Here is a 12,372-nt window from a genome sequence, read left to right as displayed (position 1 = left end):
CCAGAGATCAACATATTTGTATTTTATTGAATGAAACGTGTGGGTCTGATTCAACGCTGTCTTACTCTTTTTACTCTAGTGTACCTCCATTGATTTCTACAGCAAGCCCCTAAGGCCTAAATTCAGCAAAGCTGTTAAGCATCTGCTTAAAATTAAGCATGTACACAAGTCCATCCCTATTCAGTAAAACACTTAAGTCTGTGCTCAAGTCTCATTAAGCACATGCTTAAAAATAAACACTTAAGTGATTTGCTGAATTGGAATAGACTTATGCACATGCTTCAGCGCTTAGAGAGAGTGAGTGAGAGAACGTGCAGAGCGGGTCTGATTTTAGTCATTAATTGAGAAATGGCAGAAAAACCTTAAAACAGCAGAAGGGATAAGGCAGGATTTATAATACTTGTAGAGGCCATCTTGTCAGATAGGCAGAGCCAGATTCAGTGGCATGCTAACTAGGTAATTATAGGTTCCTAATATGTTAGTATTTGCATGCTGCCTGTACGGTAAGGAAGTGATGGTTCCGGGTACTGAGGTTCAGAGAAATTAAGTGACTTGCTTAACATGAATTCTAGTCCGTGCCCTAACCACAAGATCATCTGTGTTCCACAGAGAGGAACTTCCCATTGTGAGGGTGTTATCCCTAGTCATGGATGCTAATGGTTCTAAAGAGTTTGCAAAGAAATAGGGTGTGAGTCAGCCTTGCTTCATGCCACTAGTCAATTTAACTAACGTTTATCTAGAACACTTAAAACTGCTTTTACTATCCTTTTTTCTGGGTTTTTTTTCCCCCTGAACTCTTTTCATTTTTTGCCAAGCCGCTTAATGGCTTTTTATACATAGCTCTGTAACCCCAGCCACTGCTCCAGCCCCAACTGCTGTTCCGGCCCTGCCCCAGAAAAAGTCACAGAATCCATGATTTCCGAGACCTCCATGACAGATCATATCCCTAGTGAATATTACATATTAAACCAGCTCCAGGATGTACAACACACACAAGAACTCAATGCCAGATGTTGATCTCATTTACACTGGTGTAAATCTGGACTAACGCCATTTAAATTAAGGAATGCTTTACTAGCACTTTTCTTAAAGTACTTTAATTGGAACACTTCACTGGTTGCCAAGGAAAATTCAGAAATATATATGGTTTTAATTTAGTGATGCAGTAAAAACAAATTCCCTTTTGCCCATTATAAGATATCTGATCGATCCCTTATAATGAGAATCCATTTTTGAGCAGTGGGTTGGACTAGAGGACCTCCTGAGGTCCCTCCAAACCCTAATCTTCCATGATTCTATGAAGATTGGATACAAGCAATTTCCTGTTTCAGCAAACTAAGAGAAGTGCCCTTTTTTGGAAAGAAAACAAAATTGGGCCAGACCCCCAGAAGGTATCAACTGGCATACAGCTGCAGAGACTTCAGGGGAACTAAGTTGATTTACACCAACTGAGGACCTAACACACTGTTATTACCTGGTTGTTTGTTTTTTAAATATTTGTAGAATAAACTGTTTAATAAGGATCAGATTCTGATAGTCTTATGCATTCTATGAGCAGAACTATTAAAGTCAATGGGACTCCTCACAGAGCAAAATGTTACTCAAGAAGAGCAAGAGTGTTCAAGTCTGTCCCTAAGAAGGCTGAGCCTCAGCATTCCTTAGTGTAAAAAACCTGTGTGTGACAGAGTGGAATAAACCCTTCAACTTTAAATCGCCAGAGAAACCATTATCCATCATGTGGGTAACTACAACCTTGATTTGTTTCCAGTTCATATTTTTAGCAATTTAAAACAAAAAACTTGGCTTCCTAGCATTTTAATTGCACCCTTTCGCCTACACAGAGGCCAGGTTCTTCTCTGATTTCTGCCACAGACATCCAATAAAACCTATTTTGAACAGGAAAGGGAGACAAGCTGTAAAATCCCAAACTAAAAAAAAAAAAATATTTTGCACTTATATAATGTCTTCTATCTGAGGATCTCCCAGAACTTTACCACCAGTATTGAGTTTACTTGCTTAACACCCCACTTTGAAGGTGGGGCAACAGACGCAGAGAGATTAAGCAATTCGGTCAACATCAACAATATTAAGTTTAGAAAACCTGATTTAGGAGGAAAGGTTTAGTAACATAGGCAAAAGAAGGGGGATCTGAACAGTCTGCAATTATGTTAAGGGGTGTGATAAAGAAGACTGTGATAAATTGTTCTCTATGCCTACCTAAGGTAGGACAAAAAGTAATCAGTTTAATCTGCAACAAGGGAGATTTAGGTTAGATATTAGGAAAATATTTCTAACTAAAAGAGTACTTTAACACTGGACTAGGCTTCTAAGCGAGATTGTGAAATCTCCAACATTGGAGGTTTTTAATAAAAGTCTGAACAACCATCGGTCAGAGGAGGTCTAGGTTTACTTTATCCTGCCTCAATGCAGGAGGCTGGAATTGATGACATCTCAAGGTCCCTTCCAACCCCACATTTCCATGGTCATACAGAAGGTAAGTGGCAGAGTCAGGAACTGACTCCTAGTCCTGTGCTCTTGCTGCAAGACCGTCCAGCCCTGGTAAATTAAATAGTAAGTTATATTTTAATATCAGCTTTGGGGTTTACTCTCATTTCTATTTAAAAAGAATAAAGCAACACATCATAGTGAAGGACTGTGATCCTGGAAATAAAGGGCTAGATCCTCAGCCGGTGTAAATCAACATAACCATTGACTTTGGTGGATTTACACCAGCTGAGGATCTGACCCACCGAGCTCAACCCATTTCCCATACAGGTCATGATTTCCAATGACTTCAGCAGGAACAGGAGAAAGTCCAAACTAAAGTGACATTAAAAAAATGCAATTTTTAAAGGGACAATGCCAACTAATTTAGGTTCTAAATGTAGGGTTGTTTTGATAATGGGTTTTTACAAGACTAATACTATTAGAAAAATGACATGGTAGTTTGTCACAAATACATCCTCATGAGGCTTTTTAAAGTGCCATTGTAAATAGTTCCTTTGTCCAGATATAAATGCTCCCCTGCAGTTTCTGCAACCCACATGGTAAAGCATTGTGTTAGCACTGGACAGCCAAAAAATCATAGACTTGAAGCAGTGAAACTCAAATTTATTTCTGATGTCCAAGACCATGAATGAAATTATGGTGATATTAGTTATATAGTTAAAGGGTTTTTTTAAAGATATGATTTAACCTGAAAGTTTGCCTTGAAGTTTTCCATTTCCTTTTCTCCACAGAAAGTAGCCATACACTATGGCATTTCCTGAAATGATGCTGAGTGAAGATTTCTACAACTACTCCTATGAGTACGAGGAAGATGAACAGCCCCAGTCCTATGTCAGTGTTGCACACATCCTCTCCCTTTCCTTATGCAGTGTGGCATTTCTCCTGGGGGTGCCAGGAAATGCCATAGTCATCTGGTTTATGGGGTTTAAATGGGATAAGTCAGTCAGTACCCTCTGGTTCCTCAATCTGGCTATTGCAGATTTCATCTTTGTTCTTTTCCTGCCTCTCTACATTACCTATATGGCAATGGGCTTCCACTGGCCCTTTGGGAAATGGCTCTGCAAAACTAACTCCTTCATTGCTTTATTGAATATGTTTGCCAGTGTCTTCTTCCTGACCTTCATCAGCCTTGATCGCTATCTCCGCCTGGTCCACCCAGTTTTCTCCAACAAATATCGGACCCTAAGGAACACCCTCATTCTGAGTGGGATTATTTGGATCTCAGCTGCTATTATTGGTGCCCCTGCCTTATACTTCAGAGACATAACTACAGTTGGCAACTCCACCATTTGCTATAACAACTTCCATCCGCATGATAATGAACTCATTCTGATGAGACATAATGTTTTCATTTGGGTTAGGCTAGTTTGTGGTTACCTCTTTCCCCTAGTGACCATGGTCCTTTGTTACTCATTTCTAGTTCTCAAGGTGAAGAGGAGAAGCATGCTGACCTCCAGCAGGCTTTTCTGGACCATCCTTGCTGTAGTTGTTGCTTTCTTTGTTTGCTGGACCCCCTATCATATATTTACCATTCTGGAGCTATCTGCTCACCATAGTGAACACTTGCATGACTTACTTCTCAGTGGTATTCCCCTCTCTACTGGCCTAGCCTTCATCAACAGCTGCCTCAATCCAATCCTCTATGTTTTGATTAGCAAGAAGTTCCAAGTCCGTGTAAGGGCGACCATTTCTGAGGCACTAAAACTTGCAGTCTGGGAGGTCAGCCGGTCTGGAACAGTCAGTGAACAACTGCGGAACTCTGACAACAGCCCTGTGGCTGTACAGTATTGCGAAACCACTCAGTGACCGGCTCTTAAGTCTTTCTCTCATTGTATATACCCAGCAGTAGTTTCACAGACCAATATCAGATAGGTATCTTAGCTACTAAAAAGAATGGTTGAGTGATTGCAATCAATTTAATTCTGCATCCCATTTTAACCAAGATATATATATATATATATATATATATATATTTAGGATGCATAATTTGGACAGGATGTTTTTTTGAGACATAAAAGGCCTGAATCAAAGCCCTTGAAATTAGTGGATTTGGATCTGATATAGGAACATTCCCATTATTAGGCCTGTTGTGTAAATTCCAGAAGAGATGTCTAAAGTGACATCTCCTCAACATAATCTAATACAACAGAGGAATATTTTTTGTTATATTATTTAACACCTTAGATCCAGGAGTTCTCAGCCTGGTTCTCACACAGCTGTCAGGGGTTATGACCACACTAAACTTCCAATAGTGTTAAATAAAGGGAGCGCCTGGCTAGATCCCAGCTAGGTAGAAGAGGGAGGAGGCCCTGTCTGAGTGGAAAAGTGTCCAAAATATGGAAAAGGTTGAACAAGTGCTTCCCTTGAACAACAAAACTTCCCTTACGTAGCCACGGACGTTTGCTTTACATTCTGCTTGGATAACGCAGATCATCTGGTCTGATACATGTGGCTTCTAGTCAGTCTCATCTCCTGGTTGTCCATGTTTTGATACCTTACACTGAAGAGAGGGTGTTTTAATTCCATTCCCCCCACCTGGAAACAAAGAAATAATGAATATTTTTCTAATCATAGAGATTGGATGACCCCAGCCTCCCACTACTTCTACCCCCTCTCTAAATATTGCTCTACTAAATCTTAATACTGGGCCTAAAACTAGTTCATAGTAACCAGTTGTTTTTTATTTCACATGTGAAATCAAAAGATAGAGCAATTAACATTCTAAAGACCACAGTCCATTATCAAGCCTTTCCAATGATGGATAAAATGTATACGAAGATATTTTCTTACATAATTTTCAGTGGAATGTAAGAAAGGGTAGAATTTGATGCCCACTGGAGCAAAGTCTGCTCGGACAGGTAAGGATTTGCAGGATCAGACTTCACGTAAGGACAGAATTTGGTACAATTGTTTTATTTGTTGCTTGCTATAGAATTGTATAAGTATCCATATATATGAAGTGGGTTGCAGCCCACGAAAGCTTATGCCTGCAGAAATTAAATTTTGTTAATCTTTAAAGTGCTACAGGACTCTCGTTGTTTTTGTATATACACAGACACTAAATATAATGGACTAAAATTTATCCTTGGTGTAACCCCATTGAATTTAGGGAAGTTATACCTGGGATGAATTTGGCTCTGAGTTTCCTAACTATTAGCCCATGTATACCCAATATTCAGCAAGCTTGTATAGCTGCATATATAAAACTATACACACATTCTTACACCAGTGTGTAAGATTAGGACTGTAACACACTTCAGTAACATGGTTATAACACCATATGGGCTTGTCTACATAAGTCAATTTTACTTGTGTAGATGGGGCACTATATATAGATTTATGCATATATGTTCTTTTGTACAAAATATTCTATCACTTTGAAATATTTGTAAAAATATAGATAGATCAATATGGCCTGCAGCCACACCACTTTGTGGTCTGAGTTCATGAGGCCTCATGAGCTAAGCAGAGTTAGGCTGGATCAGTACCCTCTCAGAAACACACCTAAATGCTACAAAACGTGATGTTGCTAATTGGGTAGGTACCACTCTTTCCTCTGTGTCATTACAGAACCGGTGCCCCAGCATAGTTTTATGGGCTTTGTGCTGTGGCATGTGCCTTACCTAAAGGTTCTGCCCTCTTTTCTTTAGATTCCCTGGCATTTTTTCCTACGAGTAGGGTGTTATTTTTTTAACACCGTATTCTTCACTTCCTCTTCTCAGCAGAAATGAACAGTTGTTGCCTGCTCTTCAAATAGCTCCTGGGTTTTGAAGAGTTTTGGAAAACATAATCCAAGTATAGCCCTTCTCAGGCTAAGAGGTAAGGTGCATTTCAGCAATTCTCTTTGACAGAGCAGTTCAAGCCCTTATTTTGCAAAGTGAAAAGGGTTAGCAGAGAAGTCAGTAAAATAGTAAATAATTTGGAGGGGTTTTTTTTAAGCCGTGGAAAATTCAAGAGATCCATGCTTTTTGTTAGGCTACCACAATACGCCTCACAGTGCTTTATTAGGAACAGCAGTTCAGTGATCCCTGGGACAGGAGCATATAAACCAACATCTAGCAAGCTTCTTGAGCTAAAGACAACTCTAAAACAGTTACAAGAGAGTTATAGAATTGAAGACCTAGCACAACAAGAATGCCAATTGCTCCACTGGATGGGAAGAAAAAGACTGTAAGTAATTAATTCACACCAAGGTAAATGCATCATAACTACTGCATGAGTCTCACCTCTGCAGGAAGAACAGAAGACATCAAAACCAAACCAAGGAGGACATGGGCTGCCTGCTGCCTGAGGACAGCAGGTTTGATGGAGTTCGTACCCTGATGGACATGACAGATGCTTCCTCAAGTCACTGACTATGGAAAAATAGCAGGAGCAGCAAATTCCAGGTGCAGATCGTGGATTCACCTCAGCAGCCAAACAGGCCACTGCAGAATGAACTGTCCTGAGAATGGAAAACGGCTGCTTGATTGAAAAGCCAGCCCAAGATGCAAGGATAATAACTATTGATAGGTGTCTGATAAGAAGCAGAATGGTCTTCTCATCTGTCAAGGAGTTCAGGGGTCGGGGGTTGTGGTCAGAGATCAGTGTCAGGGTCATTATTTACAGCTTAGGGTTTAGGGTCAGGGGGCACGGGTCAGTGTCAGCAGTCAGGGTCAGGGTCCTGTGTCCAAGGTCAGTGGTCTTGGTCAGAATCAGGTTTTAGGGTTAAGTTTATTGTGAGGGGTTGGGGTCAGCATCGGGGATCAGGTCATGGTTTAGGGTTTGAGTTTAGGGTCAGGGGTAAGGGGTGAAGCTGAGGGATCCGGGGTCAGGGATTGTGTCGGGGTCAGGATTAATGTTTAGGGTTTCAATTTTAAGTCAGGGCCCTTGGTCAGGACCAGAGTCATGGTTGAGCGGTTAGGGTTTGGGTTTAGTGTCAGGTCAGGAGCAAGGAGTTGGGTCGCAGGACAGAGTGAAGGGTCAGGGGTCGGGGTCAGCATTGGGTTAACCTTAGAAAGTACCCATGGAGATCAAAGACTGAGCATGTGCTCTGCCTGCTCTTTGCAGAAAGAACATATTTACTAAAAAAACCAACAAGAGTCGTGTCACACCTTAAAGACTAACAAATTTCTGAGGGCATAAGCTTTCATGGGCTGCAACCCACTTCGACAGATGCATGTGACATCTGACGAAATGGGTTGCAGCCCACAAAAGCTTATGCCCGCAGAAATTTGTTAGTCTTTAAGGTGCTACAGGACTCTCGTTGTTTTTGCTGTATACAGACTAACACGGCTACCCCTCTGGAACATACTTACTGTTTAAAAAGACTTCTTAACAGACATAATCAACGTTTCAACTTGGCTGATTTCATCCAATGCATTAAAAACGAATTTCTAACTTGTATCCATCACTGAGTCCCATCAGTCTAACCACATTTTCCTGTTTGTTGATATATTTTCCTTTCTCCTGCTGGTCTGTGCAACCCAAAACCCAGCAGTGCATGAGCCTGCATATTTGAATGAGCCTGAACCCCAACCCCACCCCATTCTGGCAACTGGGCTTACACAGACTATGAAGCCCTAATAGCAGTGGCTGGCCAGTGGCCTGCTTTCTCTGCTTTTCTCTTTCTTTTTGTAGATAGGTTTCCCCCATAGACTTATTGGTCTCCTCTGCCTCTGTCTAGCTTTTGATGCTTTCCGTGACTCTGTTTTGGGGGCCCTGAAGGAAGACAGGACACTGTGCATCATGTTACAGGAGCACTCTAGATCTATATATGTAAATAGTTAAGAAGGCAGTAGATGGCATTCAAGACCATGTTCCTGAGTTTTGTATGACCAATAAATAGTCTTGTTGCAGACTATAAATGGCTTCCTCTGTGCAGCTCTTCACATCAGCTCTTGATGTACCAACAATAATTGTCCACCGGCAGCAATGACAACCTGCAATGCTGCTATTTTTTTAACCCACCATGTTTGTCTATCGTTCTCACAACTCTGCATCTTAAAAAAAAAAAACAAAGATCTTACGCTGCAAACACTGAAAGCCCATGGCTTTTAGGGGACAACTCATGAACATTTGTTGGATAGGGACTCCAGGTTTGTAAAAACCTTTTGCTTCTGGGAGCGTGGGATAAGGAAAAGAGTTAGAGGTAAGGTACATGGGAAAAGCATAACCTTGGAATTATAATTCCTCCAATCATCTTTCCAATCTTTCCAATCCACCTCAGAAAAATATGCCCTCTTGCTAGAGGGGTCTTTTTATTTGGTATATTTTGGTTAAAGCTGGAACTACATAAATGTTTTATAAATGCCTATTCTCCTGTTAGACAGCATCTCTGAAGATTTAAACATAGAAGGGACATTGTCGGGTAATTTCATTTCCAAATTAATATTTGGGGGTTTAAAGAGGCTTTATGAAATCTCATATTGAAATGCTCTTTCATTATTATTTTTATCTTCAATTTTAAAGAAGTTGCTTGGATTCAGCCGTTTCCATGGAACAACTCAAATATTGTTCCATTGTGCCAGTTCTTGAGACCCAGAGAGTAAACTGCCTGGCAATTGAAATGCAGAATATAACCAGCAAGGGTCAAAATTATAAAAGGTCAAATTATACTTTTCACTTTTAAAATATTATCAGTTGAATCTAAGGTATTAGGTGTTATGCAGGTAAGGACACTTATAATAAACATAAAAATCCTGAGATGACCTTTTAAAAGCTGTTCTCTTGTTGGCTCAAATTTACTTTTTATTCCAGCTGTTAAGAGTACAGCTCATGTTTATAATGTTCTTGCTGATTTTTTTTAAATGACTCAGCTGGGTGGTACTGGTATTTGTACAGAATCCATACTCTAGAGGGATGCAGAATTTAATTACATAATTGTGGCTTACATAAAACCTGAACAATTATTTTTAATTTTTTTTTTATATTTACCAGAATAACACACACAACAAAATTCTTTCAGGCTGAGTAAACTAGAAAGGACAGGAGTTCCCATCACTCTCACTAGATATACTCCAACATATCAATATATAACATCCTTCTGCTTCTTTTTTCATGCATATACACATGAAAAACCTGAACCTGTAAACACTTCCATATGTGCATAACTTTACCCAAGTGAGTAGTCCCTTTGACTTCGAAGAGCTGTGCATAAGTGTTTGCAAGATGTGGTTCTATGAACAAAACTATCTCAGGAGCCTTCTCCTAATTTCCTTTATCAGGCAAACATTCATGGAATTAAAGAAATACAGAACTGGGCTCCAAATCTTCAAGTTGAATCTTAACTCCTTCCCAGAACTAGTCATCAGGAATATAATACTAATAAACTAATCCTTATTGCAATCAGTGGGCCAGCCCATACTTATGGTACTTTCAGTTACACCCATGCAGTACTGCTGAGATCAGCTGTTGGTGTAACAGAGAGCAGAACTTGGTCTCTTTTGATTGAAGCTTCACTAATGCAGCAATTCACTTTTGCCTATTGCAGGCTTGTCTTAGCAGATTTGTGATCTTCTTTGCTATCCGTCAGTAGTTTAGCTGGTATCATGGTGAGGGTTAGGGTTTAGGGTTAACGTTAGGGGATTAGAGGTTTAAAATTAGGGTTGGGGTTTGGATTGGGGTTTAGATTAGTGTTCGGTTGGGTTAGGGTTCGGGTTCAGGTTTAGGGTTAGGGTTTAGAGTTAGGGTTAGGGGGTTAGAGGTTTAAATGTAGGGTTGGGGTTTAGGGTTGGGTTTGGATGGGGGTTTAGATTAGGGTTAGGGGTGAGGGTGAGGGCAAAGGCAAGGGGTTAGGGTTGGTTACAGTTAGGTCTTAAGGTCGGGGATTAGGGTTAGGGTTTGGGTTTAGGGTTAGGGTTTAGAATTAGGGTAAGGGGTTAGAGGTTTAAATGTAGGGTTGGGGTTTAGGGTTGGGGTAGGTTTGGGGTTTGGATGGGGGTTTAGATTAGGGTTAGGGGTGAGGGTGAGGGCAAAGGCGAGGGTTTAGGGTTGGTTACAGTTAGGTCTTAAGGTCAGGGATTAGGGTTAGGGTTTGGGTTTAGGGTTAGGGGGTTAGAGGTTTAAAGTTAGGGTTGCGTTAGGATTGGGATTTAGATTAGGGTTAGGGATGAGGGTGAGGGCAAAGGCAAGGGGTTAGGGTTGCTTACAGTTAGGTCTTAGGGTCGGGGGTTAGGATTAGTGTTCAGGAACCGGTTAAGGGTTCCGGATTTGGGGTTCAGGGTTCTGGTTCCAGTTAAGGGTTCAGGTTAATGGTTCGGGTTCGGGGTCCAGTTAAGGATTCGGGATTAAGGATTCCGGGATCAGGATTTGGGGTTCAGGTTCCAGTTCAGGGTTCGGGTTTAAGGGTTCACAATTTGGGGTTTGGGTTCAGGGTTTGAGTTCAGAATTCAGGGTTTGGGTTCAGAATTCAGGGTTTGGGTTCAGGGTTCTGGATTCGGGTTGATGGTTCAGTGTTCAGGGTTAAGGTTCCGGTTAAAGATTCGGGGTTTGGCTTCATGGTTTGGGATCTTGTTCAGGATCCAGCTAAGGGTTCAGGATTCAGGGTTCAGTATCCGGTTAAGGGTTCAGGCTTTGGAATTTGGGGTTCGGGCTTAGGTTATGTGTTCGGGTTATGGGTTTAGGGTTCAGGATTTGGGTCCGGGTTGCACCTAAGGTTTTGGGTTAGGATTAGGCTTGGGTTAGGGATAGGTTTAGGGATAGGGTTAAGGGTTTGGTTATGGTTAGGGCTATGGTTACGGTTGGTTGGGATTCGGGTTAGGGTTAAGGGTTAGGGTTAGGCTTAAGGGTGTGGTTAGGGTTGGGGTTAGGGTTAGGGTTAAGTGCTGGGTTAAGGGTGTGGAGTCAAAGAATTAATCATAGAATTGATTAATAGAATGCCTGGCCTGAAATTGATCAGAGAAGGCCTGGCCTGAAGTTGTAGCCTGAACCTGAAATAGAAGCCCCAGGTTGAACCATTAACAGTAATGCCCCAACTGAAACTAAGATAAAGATGCTAAAATCCCACAGGCTGTCTCTGAACCAGACTCTAAATGCAAATGGTCTGTTGTGAGCCTTAGGCCTTTTGAAGTCTGTGAACTGACATCTCCTGTTCTGATAAGTATCGGTATGTGCCCCTCTGTCTTCCTGGCCCCATAGGAACTTACTCCATACAAATTAGCATTGGAACATGTATTGTGCAGCCACCCATCTTGAGGTGATAGCCAGGGTACCTGATAACCACATTGTATAATCAAATGACACTTTGGTCTTTCCTGTGAAAACATCTGGCATACCCCATTTTACATATAATTGTCTTTCCTGTTAAGTATAAACTGTTAATCAAATTCCACTATACGATCAACTTGTAAATGAACCTAAGCAACCCCTAAATAAGTCTTTAGTATCTGGTAGCCAGGCGAAGTACCAATGATCAGCATCTAAAGCTGCATAAAACTGCACCCGATCCAACTCTAAAATGTAGCAGTGTGATTCTTTTCCACGACAAGGGTGAGGGTTAAGGGTTAGAGTTAGGCTTAAGGGTTTGGTTAGGGTTGGGTTGGGGTTAGGGTTAAGGGTTAAGGTTAGGGTTAGGCTTAAGGGTTTTTATTTGTAAACCAGGGAGTGGGTGGGCACAAGCCTCCCACTCCTAAAGGTCCCTCCTCCAGCCTAAGGGGAGATGCCACTGAGCCCGGAATACAACTAATTACTGGGGACAACTAATGAAAGAAACAGGAAGGGGCATGGGGGTCACAGGGTCAAACAAAGAGAACCAGAATGGGACACCGAGCAGAGAACCCCGGACAGCACCCACTGCTCCTGGAAGGTGTCAAGGGAGCCAGCGGATGCCACCCAGAGGATCTCTGCCCAGATGCGTGCGTGCACAAGGGAACAGAAGTAGGCCTC

The 12,372-nt window shown here is 41.5% G+C and overlaps 1 protein-coding gene across 1 annotated transcript; it reads left to right on the top strand.

Moving 5' to 3' along the window:
* The first annotated feature begins 3,255 nt into the window (after positions 1 to 3,255).
* CMKLR2 (chemerin chemokine-like receptor 2) lies at positions 3,256 to 4,495 on the top strand. Its single transcript, XM_067549792.1, has one exon. The coding sequence runs from the start codon at positions 3,256 to 3,258 to the stop codon at positions 4,312 to 4,314; it is 1,059 nt and encodes a 352-aa protein (XP_067405893.1). The 3' UTR covers positions 4,315 to 4,495.
* Positions 4,496 to 12,372: the final 7,877 nt, after the last annotated feature.

The sequence above is a fragment of the Emydura macquarii genome, unplaced genomic scaffold (genome assembly GCF_026122565.2).
Source record: "Emydura macquarii macquarii isolate MOO-44397 ecotype Brisbane River unplaced genomic scaffold, CSIRO-AGI_Emac_v2 contig_1253, whole genome shotgun sequence".
In the NCBI taxonomy this organism is placed as follows: Eukaryota; Metazoa; Chordata; order Testudines; family Chelidae; genus Emydura; species Emydura macquarii.
The sequence above is the reverse complement of the archived record's forward strand: the minus strand, read 5'-3'. Positions and strand labels throughout refer to the sequence as shown.